This window comes from Bombus pyrosoma, linkage group LG6, assembly GCF_014825855.1.
Source record: "Bombus pyrosoma isolate SC7728 linkage group LG6, ASM1482585v1, whole genome shotgun sequence".
NCBI lineage: Eukaryota > Metazoa > Arthropoda > Insecta > Hymenoptera > Apidae > Bombus > Bombus pyrosoma.
In genome coordinates this window covers 6,967,319-6,983,568 of record NC_057775.1, presented here as the reverse complement: position 1 = coordinate 6,983,568, position 16,250 = coordinate 6,967,319, and the positions used below count along the sequence as shown (strand labels likewise).

The following is a 16,250-nucleotide window of genomic DNA, read 5'->3' as shown; positions in this document are numbered from 1 at the left end:
AAAGACAATCTACGATTAATCAATGTATTTGCAAATTAAGAATCATACAATTTATGGGCTCATTAAATTCTATTTTGCTACGAAATGAGGTCGTATAGTTCAGTAATACGAGTATTAACCTGTCTTTAAGTAATACTTTATATTTCAATACTTTTGCATCTGTACTAATACGTAAAAAAGAAATACTTTGTATAGCCCGATTGAAATAAACAGAATAAAACAAAGAATGTAATTCAATTCAACATAAAACAACAAGGAGTTATACTGTGTATAGATATAATACTGTGTATCTGTACCTATACAATACTATATAGGTTATAAATTATGACAATAAATAAGTAAAGAAGTAAGTATTAATACCAATAGTATTTTTTAAACCGGTACCAGTAATCCTTTACGAGAATGGTTTAGTGACGAATGTTTTATTGCGCTTAAACTACTTTCAAGTATATAAAGCATGGTAATAGTCACGGCACGGCTACCGTTTCCTATGTATTAACATTCAACACGACGAGCCAAAGTTGAAGAGAGCGCCGCGTTGAGGAACCGTTCTGTGCCTGCAATCAGGCTTTTCTCTACTATTACAGTGTGCGCGGCAAGTCCAGAAATCCAACACATTAAGAAGATGAACATTCTCGTCATATATGGTATATACAGTATATATGTGAAACATACAAACTCAAAGTTGCGAAAGCTACCATTCGAATGCGATGTCAATTAAAAGGAAATGAGAAGAGAATAAGAAAAATGATTGATAGTTCTGAAGACATAAAAGAACCGTGATAGATTCTATCAACAAATTTTTATTAGAGTTCAACCATATTCAATGTCAACGTGAATTTTTATTTGTATTTATTGTAAATACAAAAACCACTTTGCACATACTCAGATGAAATAAACATATCCATTCATGAATATACAAGTGCATCGTTAATACAGTAACAAAAAGGCGATCTATTTTTAATTTGCAATGAATGCATACTATGCATAAATTGCGATCTTCATATTTCATGGAAATCATTAAGGAAAGTACGTACGCTGCTTACCTAATTTCCGAAGGTATGCACAAATACGGTTTGCGTTCCGCATTGAGATTGCTTTTTCCAGATATGTATAAATCAGAAGAAGTTAACCTCAACAACACTGGCTACACGCGGTCGAATGCGCGGGTGCCGCAAATCAGAATGTGCGCATGCGCATCCACAGTGGAATGTGCCCTCTCTCCATGGACATCTTCCCATCCTGCAAATAGCGATGGATTCGACACGTTTCCAAGCGCTTCAAATATTATTCAAAATAAAACATTCTCCACAATTTGACAAGTTTAATTCACCACAAGAATTAACAAACATTGTATTTATGACAAATGTTGCAATTAATATATATATATAAATAACTTTCTCATATACAAAAAGAGATAGTCGAGAAATGAGCACTAACAATTTAAGATTTCCCTTTTTTCATCATATAAATATAAATAACGGAAGGAATTATTACAATAAGAATCCAACTCCACTTTCCAATAATTTGGGAAGATCAACGAAAATTAACTCAAAATTAGTCAAAATCAAATCACTTTCCTAAACATGTTATAAATTCATAGTCAACTATAATAATATTCGTAATAATAAACTATTACACTCTTCCTTATTGCTCCAAACCCTTAAATTTTTGAAGATGATTTATTTCAGACGAATATTTCAAATCTTACATTTTTCCAATAAAGGAGTAATCTTACTATCTTTTCCTTTTGTTTGTAACTGCATAAATTAAAATATTCGGTCTGGTATGTTACGGTATAACAAACATAATTTGACAATATTGATTATATGTATGTATTTCACGTTTAATTCACCATCTTAAAAATTGTTATTATTATTATATTATAATCGATTGTGAATTTTTATAACATATGAAATCGCATATTCCAAGGACAAAATGTAATTCCAGTTTTTGACATTCCTGAATTTAAATAATATTGTTAAGCTGATTTACATTTTTGTATCGCTAATTACTCGAAAGTTTGCCTCAGAAACAATTGTGTGGCCATCACTAGTTGCGAGGCACCTTTCCCTTCTCCAGTCTCATCGCATTGTCATCTCATTCCACTCGACGACGTGCCGTCGTACGGTGGTCATCGAAATGTGCACACACGAACTCGCTACATGTATATATTTAAAAGTATATATCCGCTACAGAAAATTCATTACATGTAAATATCACACGTGAGTGAGCTTTTAGTATAAAAAACACTCACCATAAAGTTATTGGTTCAATTGCTACAAACTTGGTCGAATAAATTTGAAAATAATAAAAATTCAGAAAATTCCTAAACTTAACGTCCTATCTAAATTAGATTAATATTTCTGACCGATTATAAAAAATAATAAAAAGGGAAATCAATTTTATTTACATAAATACAAAAGACAACACATAGTATTTGCAAAAGTTGCTACTTGGATATTCTTAATTTCACAGAAAATAATTAATCAATTAGCGAAAAGGTATACATAACAATCACAATCATATACTTTTTATCAAGTAAATATAAAACATACGAAAATTCGTCTCTTACGCATAACTACACATGGAAAGAATTTTTACAGGATGGAAATCTTTCACATCAGGCATTAATAACGAAAACCATACTAAAGTATGATAGATATTGTTAACATAAGATCAATATGTCATTAATGAGTAGACAAGAAACACGCATCGAAACATCGTATATTACCCATGTAAATTCTGTTTTAAATACAACTTTCCCATTCCACTTTCATCGCCCGCGCTTTAAAAAAATGGCGGCCATTATTTAAACATGTTGCCAATTAAAACAAGCGTACAAAAAAACGATTACCGTGATCGAAAACCACAAAACGTTTAATTCCGATCACACGAGCATAAAATTAAAAAATGTGAGAAAGTTACCTCTTCTTTCGTTCCTAATGATTTATGTTAGCAGAAAGAACATCCCGATAGTGCATGTAATCCGGTTAATCCAACGTAACACAAAGAAGCCTGGTTTGGGCGCGCAACAGGTGGACGTAACGAATAAACACTTTTTCCGTAAGGATATTAAAAATGCACAGCACAACACAAATCGCACGTTTGCTGCCGCTTACACGAGATTCAGTGATCTCACGTGAACTGAACTTCGACGCGGATGAAACGAATTCCTCTTTTTCTCTCACACGTTAATCGAACCGCGGAAAAAAACATTCTGACGTTACCACGAACGACATTCTTATTCGTAAAAATTCGTCAATTTTTCTGGTAATTGTAATACGTGTAAGCTTATAGAAATTTAGGACACAGTTCTGTAGAACAAAACTTAAAAAGTTCTATAAAACACCATTACAACATACTGCACCGGCGGCCGGCGACTGACTGACTAGCGGCACACGCCGACTTCCCATAATCGACAAACTAACCTAACACAGATGAATCAACTTGTACCCCACAAAACTCTACGCGAATCGTATGAATTATTTAAAATTTATCAATAATATAGTACACAATGAACTATGTCTTCTCAAGTTATAAAAATTTTATGGAGTTCCATATATAATTCATTACGTAAATTATAATTACGTTGAATTCATTTTACAAATTTTGATAATATTTTGTAATTATAATAAGTATTTTATTATTATAGAATAAATTAAAATATTTAACAGAATTGTGTTTAATAATATTTATATGTGAAAGTATATTTTTCCATTTCGCATATTGCTAGAATGAAGTAAATTTTAAAATGTTGAAATTTGTTTATAACGTCATCTTTTGTGTGGATTATACATATATATTTAATATATTATAATATACTTTTTTATAACAATCAATAATAGATTGTGTGTGTGTTATGTAACCAAGGTTAATTTTGGTGCACAACAATTTACATTACTGAAATAAACTTTCATTTCGATTTGTATTAGAAAATAATAATAGGAATACGTAAAAGAATTATTAAAATGATGCTATATGATTAATTTATTTATCTATTTATATTTAAATAGACAATTAGACCGACATATAAATGTACATTAAATTTCCCGCTAAGCAATATTTTGGTAGATAAGTGCTTCCATCTTACTGTGAGAATTATAAGCAAAAGAGATTTTATAAGCTTAGAAAAGCAACATTTCTGAGCGGACATAGTGGGCGCCATAGTCAGCGGAACTATCTGCAAAGATCACAGTGTGACGTAAACGACGATCTAAACAAGTATCAGCTGTGTAACAGTCATTGTTCGTATCCGTTTTGGCAGGCGTGCAAGAATTCTGTTTTTCTTCGTTTTCTGATCGTCGGTTAGCAGGTCCGACGGGATAAACGGCATACGCATTAATCAAGAAAAGAAGCAGAAAAAAGGGGGGAGGCTACGAGTTTTCCGTGCAACGCAACCGTGGCTGCGTGCGTGCTCCAGCCCCAGCCCCACCAACGATCTTAAGGACAATAATCGTGTGAAAAACGGGGCGGTACGCGCATAAGCCTGGCCTCGAGCAGCGAGTCAGACGACGGTGGACTCGCTCCGCCACCGTGCAAAAGGTCTCGTAGTTCTCTCCCGACTACTCTACGACCAGCGGACGAGCACCACACCGATCCTGAGATGGAAAACTATCGGTAACGCAAACAGGGCCCTAGATCATCGCGAGCGCGTAGTCAACACACGAAGGGGCTTACCCCCTTCGTTATGACGCTCTCACGTGTATCTTCTTCCTTGCAGAATCTCAAGACGTATCGACGTCGGATTCCTTTCATATGTGCTGTCTATCAAGCGGTTTTCTTATTTATTGAAATCCTTTCATCGAATAGTCATAGATTTTTTGTACATAAACATGTACACTTTTGTACACATAGCATTTTAAAGTTCTTATGATAGAAAAAACATTTAAAAACAGTCAAAACAATAAAAGAAGAGACACTTAAGTCAAGATAGAACATTAGTACACATGCTTGTTAATATTGCGGACTACTATTGTCATCACGGGTAACATTTCCGTGTGCATGACAGCATAATGCAACAGCAGACTTCAAACGGTGGCATTTCCTCCGGGCTGCAGCAGAATGGTTCAACAGCTGATTCTGGTGGACCTCATGCAAATGGCAACATGATACCGGAATCGGATAATGACATCAGTGTTAATGGAGAAACAAATCAGAATTTGGGTCCGCCGAAAATAATGGACAAAACCAATCAAGATATTGTCAGACTTATTGGACAACATTTGAAGACAGTCGGACTGAAGTATGTAACTTCTAATTTAGTTTCTGTATATTCCCAAATTGTAGTGATAAAGAATGATTTTGAAAGGTCATTTTATATATATTATGATTAAGTTTCATGAAACTGTTTATGTAATTTATATGCTATTAGTTAAATACGAAGTATTACAATTCAATCTTTATGAATTTGTTCCTTTATTGTAACTGTTCTTGAAAGTTTTCTTTGTTTCTTAAGTTTTCTTTGTATGCATTTATCAGAAGTATTGTATCACAACCTATCTGGACTACGTACTCTGTGGTGGGAGAAAGCTAATTATAGAACCTTGAAATATAGGCAGCAGTATCTGCAAGTTATATTTGCTTTATAATGTGGGCATTAAAAAAGAGACATATACATTATGTATGCATAAGTTGTATTTGTCTATAATAGATTATTACTGCTATTATTATTAGTAGCATCATTACCATTTTACCATGTTATTATGCTTTATTCAGATGGTAGCAATATACTTAAAAAATATAGATGTTTGTAACAAAGAATCATTTAAAACTAAGTAAAAGTAGACTTTTCATAAAGTTAAATAATACTAGCCAATCTTTCACTATATTAAATTGACGATATGAAATATCTTTTTTTAGTCGTACAGCAGATCTTCTCATGCAAGAATCAGGTTGTCGTCTAGATCATCCAGCTGCTGCAAAATTTAGACAACATGTTATGGATGGAGATTGGACAAAGGCAGAGCACGACCTTAGTGAACTTAAAATATTTTTAAATGGAGCAAATCAAAGTCTAGTAGTAAATATCTCCACATTTAGAATATTTTAAATATGATTAAACATATACACACATATTTCATTAATATTATCCATTCATAGGAGATGAAATTCTTGTTACTAGAACAAAAATACTTAGAATACTTAGAAGAAGGATTAGTACTGGAAGCATTGCATGTCTTGCGCAATGAACTTACACCTTTAGGGCATAATACAGGTCGTGTACACCAGTTATCTGCATTTATGATGTGCAGTGGACGTGATGAATTACAGGTATTATACATTTTACTAGTAATATTCTATTCCAGAAATATATATAATAAAATGTGTGTTAAATATTTTATTGCTAATCAATTATGTACTAATGAACTTTCAAAGATTGAATTTTGTATGGATATAGAAATATTCTGAAACTAACCTGTTACTGAAAATTTGATCACTAGCAAATAGACACTTGTTAACAGACACGTGCAGGCTGGGATGGCAAAGGCGCAGTCTCGAGGGCTGCTTTAATGGATAGACTACAGAAATATCTGCCACCCTCCATTATGTTACCACCACGTCGCCTTCATTCTCTTTTGTGTCAAGCTGTGGAAATGCAAAATCAACAATGTACATACCACGTAACACATACTCAGGTAATATTTACTACCTCCTTTTAAATATTTAAAATTTTTTAAATAAAGAGAAAATCTTCCTTTATAGTTTTATGAAGGATATCATTTTATTCGCTTAGGATATATATTTAAATAACATATTGCTGTTTTTGAAAATTAAAAAAGAAGCAAAATATTTTTAAACGTTGTACGCCTTTAAATTTATATAATATTCAACTTTTTTACTGTTAATACAATTATGATTTTATGTCTGTTGTAAATTAGGCAAGTTTAGAAAATGTGTCACTGCTTGTGGATCACAGCTGTAGCAAAGAACAGTTCCCGTGCCATACTCTACAGGTGCTCAATAATCATTGTGATGAAGTGTGGTATTGTAAATTTTCTCCTGATGGTCGTAAACTAGCTACAGGTTCTAAGGATATGACTGTAATTATTTGGGATGTTGATCCAGTAAGTAAATTAGTAAATATAACAAAATAATAAATTTTGATTGAGTGAGTAACGATGTTATATTAAAAATAGGAAACATTGAGAGTAACTCACAGAAAAACATTAGAGGGTCATACTTATGGAGTAGCACTAATTGCTTGGAGTCCTGATAGCAGTCTTTTAATTGCGTGTGGACCTGAAGATTGTCCAGAGCTTTGGCTTTGGAGTATTGACCCACCTGATTATGAACTACGTGCAACAGTAACCCAAAGTACTGATGATTCACTTACAGCTTGTGCTTGGTATCCTGATTCACGTAAATTTGTAGCTGGAGGACTTCGTGGACAGTTCTATCAATTTGTAACATATCAATCAATTTCTAACATATTACATTTCATTAAGCTAGTGAAATAATGCATTAAATATTTGAACACAAAATTGTAGGATATTGAAGGTAATGTCTCAGAATCATGGGAAGGAGTTAGAGTAAAATGTCTGTGGTGTAAAAATGATGGAAAAACGGTTCTTGCTGCTGATTCGCATCATAGGATTCGGGGATATAATTTTGACGAATTATGTGACTTTACAATGTAAAATCATAGTTGCTTTATCATGGATAATGTAATGTAGAAAATAATATAAGGATATTGTATTAACTAAAATATTTAATATTATAGATTACAAGAAGATCATCCTTTGATGTCCTTTAGTGTAGATAAAGCAGATCGACTTGCGCTTCTTAATGTGGCTAATCAGGGTGTACACCTTTGGGATTTACAAGATAGATGTTTAGTAAGACGTTTTCAAGGTGTCACTCAAGGACATTTCACAATCCATAGTTGTTTTGGTGGTGTAAATCAAGATTTTGTTGCATCTGGTAGTGAAGGTAAATTATTTAACAAAAATATTTTATTTATATCATTTCCGAAGTAAAAATTATATAAACATTTCTATAATGATATTAATTTCTATTATTTGTCCTATTATTCTATAACTATTCCTATTATAGATACTAAAGTCTATGTGTGGCATATCAAAAGGGAATTACCTATAGCAATTCTAACAGGACATAGTAGAACAGTAAATTGTGTTTCATGGAATCCAGTATATCACCAAATGATGGCTTCTGTATCAGATGATTGCACAGTGAGAATATGGGGACCTAGGTCATCTTCTCCAGAAAAAGTTGATAGTGACAAGACTGGTAAGTTTATTAAACTTTGTTTTATCAAAGCTATCAATAAAAATATTAATAATCTTTTAAATGAAAATAATTGACTTTGTACTTAAATTTTAGTTCCATTAGAAAGTAACTCCTCAAATGGTAGTGGATGGCATGAAATGGTATCGTAGCGTACTACAGTATATCAGTGTTCCCATGACCTCATGGTGTTCAAAAGACTGTCATATTGATTGTCATACTGACTCTTTCCTGCCCCAGCAGCTATCTCTTTATGCCTCATTACTGTAAGTCTGCGTAAATGACTACTATTGAGAGTAAAAGAGAGATGTGTTAGCATTATGCTAATTCATTAAACAACTAATAATCAGGAGTTATTTGAGAATCAATCTTTTCTTTATTACCAGATTTTATATACAATCTTATGGTTTATCTGTTTGTCAAAATTAAATTTAAATGATTTATCAATATGAATTAATGATGTAAACTTTTGCAAACAAAAACAGCATAATATATGTTGGCTAATATAAGTTATGACAAAATAGAAATTCAACAAATTCCGTCGTAGCATTGATGTAAAGAGAAAAATTAATGTGCATTAATAAGCATAAAGTAAAAAACATTGCAGCAAGATATAAAATTTATAATTTCGTGAGACTATTATCAAAAAAAGAAACCTTGTTTTGACAGAAACTGTGTCAGATTTAATCTTTCTAAAAATAAAAAGCTGTAAATAACAATTTCGTGCTTAATGAATTTCTAATTAATTTTATTAATCATTGATGAGGGTGATGTCATTCTCATTTTTCACTATATATGTAACTGCCATCTTACATTGATATTGTATGTTTCAAATTGTATACAGATATCGTAAATCATCATTAAAAGTGTAGAAGTAATACGAATATTATATGGAGAGAAATTTAATTTCAGTAAATAATTTGATGACTAAGTGAGATAAATTATGAAGTTTATAAACAGTTTGAGCTCTGTTATGAGACGTACAGATTGACGCGAAATGAGTCAGAAATTTAAAAATTCAACGATTTTAGTATAAAAAGAAACAAACTCGATTTATATGTGAAAGTTGAGCATGAATCCTGATATTAGTACCTTTATTCAGTACTGTGATTTTATATTATTAAAATGTACGCACTGAATGTCAAAAATTTATAAATATTATATTTGCCTTAATATTTTCACGCTCATAAAAATTTTAATATAACATTGGTAGAATAACATAGATTTTGAACATTTATTTTAAAACATTAGTTCCTTGATATAAATCAAATATCTGTATATGTCGCATTTCATTTATTACTAGTATTTTGACTTTTATTATTACAAAATAACAATAACTATCTTTTATAACTATAATAATATCTAGAAATTTTAAATCAAAACTAAAGACATATGCTATGAATAATTGTTATTTTGAATATATGTAACATTACAGCATCTTTTAACACTATACTTATTACATTTTTACTTCATACATCAATTTTCGTTTTATTCATAGCAAACTATACAATTTGTCATTCTCCACCTTTTTAGAATGATTTCTTTACTAATAAACAAAAAAGAACATACATAATGTAAATTAAATTCTTTCTTTTTTTTCTAATATGGTAACATTAAATAATATACTATAAAATATAATCACAAATAAAAATCTAAGAATACTAAAAACTTACTTTTCCTCTGTTGGATTTGTTATCAAACAATGAAAACCAAACTGGAGGTCTCACAGTATCAGAAGTTGTAGAGTATGTGTGTACAAATACATTCAGAACAAATAATGTTACAAACACGTTTACATAACAGGAGAAGTTTACATGCAAAGGAAATGTGTCTGTAGTTTATGCCCCTGAAATTGTAGTGAGATAATATGATACCAATCACTATTATCATTTGCATTTACCTGTGGTGCCTTAGCACTTTATAATCTAATTAAAAGTTTCCAGGACTTTTTCATAATTTGCAATCAATAGTTTGCAATATAACAAACAATAAGTGATTAATTTTGCTTATAAGTAAGTCATGAATTCAAATCTAACATACATCTTCATCATAATTCTATCAAAAATATCTTTGTCTTTAATCTTTTCAGTTATTTGTAATACTAATAAAGTGATAATAATTATCTCGTATAATTAAGTATTTTTATATTTATTGACAAATATTTCAATATTACTATTCTAAACAATAAGGAAAGTTATTAGAATTCTTATTTTCTATAAAATTAGTGTACAACAACTTGATATATAAAATATGTCATGTTTGACAAATTAAATATAGCAATTTGCATAAAAACTAAATTATTTAAATTATTTGACTTAAACAAGGGGCAAAAAATTTTCATAGAATCTTGAAAGTTGAAAAAAATATCCTTCTTAGAAGTTTGATTTATTATAGAAAGAATAAAGTGAATAATTCAAGTAAATAGCTACTTTTTGAGCAGTATTATTTTATGTTGGATCATAATATATAATTTTTAAATAGTTTTGGACCAGTTATGTACTGAAATTTTGACAAAATTAAAAAGAACTACAAAAAAATAATACATATTTAAGCATAAACTAATTATATCTTACATAACGATTTGCGTTTTCACAGTGCAATTGGAGTTTATTAGGAAAGCTAATATAATTAAATTATAATATGATTCATCTTATCAAGGAAGTAAAACTTGTTAAAGAATCTTGTTTATGTACATTATTATTATTATTGATTCTATATTTCTTAAACATTTAGATTTTAATTTCTTATCTCATATGTACATAAAATGATAAATATATGGTTTTATGGGGAAAAACTGCCGTTTGTTATCGTAGCAGTGTGTGTTTGTTCTTAAAATGTCTAGTATAAATATGTTATATTAAAAGTGCGTAATATTAGGTACTAATTGTATGATTTGAGGCCAATAATGCGTGAGTTAACTGCTTGTTTTACTTATAATTTATCCGAAAATATTTTAAATAAACTATGAAGAGTCAAATAGATGTGTGAATAAGAATTTGTTTATGCATAGTATGTATAATAACGAATATTTCCTATTTTTCGAATAATGGACATTTCTAATTTTTAAAAACGAATATGTACTTCTTAATCTTTTAAAATATAATCTACATTGTGTAACAAATTGTTTTAGTGAGATATTACTCTATTATTACAGGTTAAAACGAATCGTAATAAATTTAATAATAGGTTAATATCATAATTTCGCATTAATAATACTAAAATTAAACAAAATTTTGATACAGAATTTGTGCTTAACTTTAAATACTTGATATATAGAAAGAATTAAATAAAAAGAAATTACATCATTTCCTGTACAAATTATGAGAAAAGTTATCTTAATAATTATTTTTTTATTGCTATATATATAACAAACACTACTTGCAGATGCACTCTTAAATGATTTTTTAAAATACACATTTCCCATTTACATATATATTTTATCTATGCTTATGTATGAAAAGCTGTATAATAAATATTCTTCTACAATCTTTATATTAGGCTGTTTCCATAGGTACAATGTTCTGCACTTTCTAACTTAACGTGTATACTATTAAATTATATCGCTATTTTATACATGAAATGTTATGTTATGGAAAAAGTTTATTATAATATATTATTCTGCATTAATATTTTCAAATTTATTTGTATATTCATAGTGAAATGTGAAAAACATACTACTATATATATATGTATATATATAGTATTATGCAATATTTAATTTTTAAATACCATATATAGGATGCGACCGAATAACATATATAAGCGAGCATAAGGTGATGCCCAATGGAAAAAGAAGGAGAAAATATAGGATAAGAATTTTTCATACGGTGCTTCATTTTCAAGAACATCAAGTTTGAAAATTTACCAAGTATACTTGAACATGGCTAGTTTTGGATTCGACAGGAGTAAGTAATTGATAGAAGAATAGTATACGTGAAAATAATTTGAAAATGTAGAATGAAACTTTTTCACAAGACACTTTGTTTCTGAGAAAAATAAATTTGAAAATTTATGATATTGGACCGATCCTTTTCTCAACATATTCAATCTCTACCTTCTTGAAAATAAAGTCTTACACGGAAAAATTTTATTGCACTTTTTTACTTACTTTGATATGTAAATTTACCTTCAGCTGATTATTTTAAGTATATTTCAAATATACATACTTGGCATATTTTTAAACTCTGTTTTCACGAAAACTAAGAGTCGAACGAAAAAATTGTGTTCTATATTTTCAACTTATTTTTCACAAGAAATTATCTCATGCCCATTTGTACGTGTTATTTGGCTGCATCCTATATAGTAACAATCTATCAAAAACAAAACATTTTTTAAAGGAGGCCTAAGTAAGGCAGAACAAAATTTTACATACTACCACAACTTCCCTATTACGATTATTTAATTCAAGATATAAGAATTGACAAAATGCTTTTATATTGTACATCATCTTCTGTTAATAGATTTATAATCGATTTTATATCATAACCGATAGATGAACAGATACAAAAAAATAAGTAGAATGTTATAATATTATTATTAGTTATGCAATAAATAAGATGGGTCACTTAAAATAGGAACACTATTTTTGGTAATGCACAAAAATTTTTAAGGGAGGACTTAAAGATATTTTATTTAATATTCGATCTGAAGGGGCAAGTAAATATGAAAATTGTATCTTTGAAGATATCTGTATATTTTAAAACAAGTTCAACTATTCTATAAAAATTACATAACTGCTTAAAATTGTATCTATAAGATAAAAATTTCAATTGTATAGTTTAAAATCGCTGTCCTAAATATATTGTATTAGAAATTTTCCGTTCAAGGGTAGTATAATTGGATTTATATATCATATAATTCCGAAAAGTGATTATTGTATTATTTGTCCCTTCAAATTAAACATTTCCTCCTTTAAATATTTTTCATACCACTAAAAACAATGGAGATATTTTAGATTGCAATCTTACATGTCTCTTGCTGTATATTTGATTATAATAAAATTCTTTAATATGTTAGATAAAATTTATATATAGTTTTACACCTATCACATTATAGAGAACGTAATTTTTATCGTAGATAATATTACTAATATGTTTTTTATTTCATCATTATTAATAATTTAGTACATTATTAAAATAACAGATATTTCGCGTAACTTTAAATTTTCCGCTCTTTATATCGAAAGAATATATCGAACAGTATAACTTCTTTCGAGAGTTGCATAACGAGAGTAAAGAATAAGATTGCTTTACTTACTATCCCTATCGAAATCCTTCGATATCTCGAAAAATATATCTATCGTCCTTTGCCGTATTGATAATTTCCATTTTAGGAAATCGTATTGTTAGCTAGTATGCTTCACAAGCCGCCACGAAGGACTTTTTCTCCATTAAAAATATTTATTGTGTCTGAAAGTATATGTTTCTTTGGAGCGGTAGTATTGTGGCATTCTTTAAGTACATTCCAAGGTATATATGAACTATACGTTACTCTGTATGATTCTTTTATATTTTAGGTTATTTTCATTCAGTTATAGTTTAACATAATTACGTGTAACAATCAAAATGTTAAGAAACATAAGAAAATCATATAAGAAAAACATAAGAAAAACATTACAATCATAATTTAGATTTAATACATTTTATCGAAGTTCCGTTCGTGCTATTGAAAAAAGACAATGTATTATATTAGACAGTTGATCAAATTTTTGTAAGTGCATCTAAACAATTATTGAAATGAATGTTATAAATATTAGGTTGCAGACATTTTGCATTTAAGTATTGTCCAGTGCTGCTAGACGGTTATTACATGCTTGAAAGCAAAGTACGTAACACAAGTACCAAATTGTCGGATCTTGCATTGTGGCAACAGCAACAAAATGAAAGTTAAATTTTACGGAGTTTGTAAAACTTCCACCATTCTTAATAGGTAGTGATGTTTTAAGATATTCTTCACAAATTGATACTCCTAAAAACAAGGTATTTGTATGCTCTGATATAAGCATCATACGTAGAGTATATTTGACAGGTTTGTTTATGATTGGTTATTATTTTATCAACTCTTAAAAAGATATAATCTATGTTATTTTAAAAAAGATAAAATATATTGAGAGAAATTATATAGATAAGTTCTATCATTTAATCTAATATATATTCTTTCAAGATTTGGTAAATAATTTTTATATATTTTTTTATATATTTTATTAACTTAATATTTAATAAACGTCTTCATATGATAATTGCTTCTTTATTAATGTAAGTTAATTACTTATATTTTTTTTGTAATTTTCAGTTTTGATCTACAAGCCTCTAAATATAAAATTCATAGCCCTACTAAAATATACTATTGGTAAAGACAAATTTATTATTGAAAACAGCAAGTATATAATATACAAAGTTGATATAATAATCTAGAAATAAAGACATAATTTAAAAAGGAATAACATTAAAAGTGCAATATGGATTCTCCTACGCTAATAGAAGGTAGTTTACCAGATCGTATCAGTAAAAGAGATCGTGAAAGGAAAAACATTATTGAAAGACGGAGAGAAGAAAGGCAATCATTGGCTGTTGAATCTGAACAAAGTAGTTATTTTAAGGACACATTTTATTCATCATGTAAGAAAATTAAAGAAATGTTAGATGATGCACCCAGTGCTCCCACACCAGCTCTTCCTGGGATATTTGATAAAATAAATAAAGAAATTCAGACACTTAAGAATTACTTATCACAATCAAAGATGTTTTTAAAAGTTTATGATATTAGAAGAGCACAAGAAAATTTACAATTATTAGAAAATGAAGCTTCTGAATTAGAAGTGACATTATTACCTAAAAAGAAATTTGGTTTTAAGAACCGAAGAGTTGTAAAGAAAACATCTGACAAGACACACGATATGACAGATGGTTTAAAGGATTTGAAGATATCAGAAGGAATTGTAAATGGTTCTGCAAAACAGAATCATAAATTATCAAGTAAATATGGAGACAGTGCAGTAATGTTGTTAGGAAAAGTTAATGAACAATTAATTTTGGATGCTGAAAATGTGAATAAAAATGATATTCTACTGTCCGATTTAATTCACTGTACAGTACGAATTTATGGCACACCTAGTACCTTACACATGGTAAATTTAAAAGAGTGTACTGTACTAGTTGGACCAGTAACATCATCTGTATTTGCACACGATTGTAGTGAATGTGTGTTTGCTTTTGCGTGTCAGCAACTTCGACTACATTCTTCAACAGATTGTACTATTTATTTACATGTTACGAGTAGATCAATTATAGAAGATTGTACAAAAATACGTGTAGCACCTTATAACTGGTCTTACGAAGATCAAGCAAATCACTTTAATCTAGCTGGACTTGATCCAAAAATAAATAACTGGAATTGCGTTGATGACTTTAATTGGTTATCAAACGAAAAACATTCACCAAATTGGAGCATTCTAGAGCCTGAATTGCGTGTAAAATGTTGGGATTAATAAATATAAATAAAATAAGTCATAATGTCTAAAACTCAGTTCTCAAAATACCATTTTTTTAATATTATATATAGATACTTATTTTGTTATATAAATTCTTTATGTGCATACTCCGCTTTTTCACAGAAATTATACTGTATGTAAGTGTTTTGTATACTTACAAAATGTTTAATAAACTTGCTGTTTGTGAATTACATATCACGTAACTACTTTTAGTATATCCTAAATTAAAGATGATCTAATGATCTATAAGTCATATATGATTCCTAACATTCCTATGTAATGTACTTTTAAATGTTAGCGTTTAATATTTTGAACATGAAAATATTAATAAAAATTTTATGTCAATAATAAAAATATTTTAATAAAAGTAGAAAAAATTAGCATAGTACTTTTTGCTCAATATCATTGTTTTAATCATTTTTTCACCCGCATAACGATAAAAGATACGTAAAGATAAAATTCTATGTTTCGTTTGTAATTTTATAATTGTATTCGGCCACAGTTCATGGTATAG

At 29.2% G+C, this 16,250-nt stretch overlaps 3 protein-coding genes across 8 annotated transcripts in view; 2 read left to right on the top strand and 1 right to left on the bottom strand.

Annotated features, from left to right (window-relative positions):
- The window catches only part of LOC122568703 (protein expanded-like), a 118,958-nt gene extending 115,581 nt beyond the window's left edge, over positions 1-3,377 (bottom strand). For 3 of the 5 annotated variants that reach the window (XM_043728757.1, XM_043728756.1, XM_043728755.1), the window contains exon 1: positions 2,929-3,377. The gene's annotated coding sequence lies outside the window, so the exon portion shown is untranslated. Of the gene's footprint in view, positions 1-1,046; positions 1,088-2,928 lie in introns of those variants that run through there. The other 2 variants (XM_043728762.1, XM_043728763.1) reach the window with 2 other exon arrangements.
- A 798-nt stretch (positions 3,378-4,175) lies between these two features.
- LOC122568808 (WD repeat-containing protein 26) lies at positions 4,176-12,124 on the top strand. 2 transcript variants are annotated; one of them, XR_006317206.1, is made up of 12 exons: positions 4,176-4,620; positions 5,012-5,245; positions 5,863-6,022; positions 6,103-6,273; positions 6,465-6,638; positions 6,882-7,067; positions 7,140-7,406; positions 7,491-7,636; positions 7,724-7,932; positions 8,056-8,250; positions 8,344-8,513; positions 11,986-12,124. XR_006317206.1 is itself a non-coding variant. In XM_043728993.1 (11 exons), the coding sequence occupies exons 1-11, from the start codon at positions 4,607-4,609 to the stop codon at positions 8,397-8,399; spliced, it is 1,812 nt and encodes a 603-aa protein (XP_043584928.1). In that variant the 5' UTR covers positions 4,176-4,606; the 3' UTR covers positions 8,400-8,966. The 2 variants fall into 2 exon arrangements, 1 of the variants encoding a protein (XP_043584928.1); XM_043728993.1 differs by lacking the exon at positions 11,986-12,124 and having other exon boundaries at positions 8,344-8,966.
- Positions 12,019-15,929, top strand: LOC122568811 (tubulin-specific chaperone C). The gene is made up of 4 exons (XM_043728996.1): positions 12,019-12,152; positions 13,580-13,715; positions 14,003-14,274; positions 14,539-15,929. The coding sequence occupies exon 4, from the start codon at positions 14,705-14,707 to the stop codon at positions 15,731-15,733; it is 1,029 nt and encodes a 342-aa protein (XP_043584931.1). The 5' UTR covers positions 12,019-12,152; positions 13,580-13,715; positions 14,003-14,274; positions 14,539-14,704; the 3' UTR covers positions 15,734-15,929.
- The last annotated feature ends 321 nt before the right edge of the window (positions 15,930-16,250 follow it).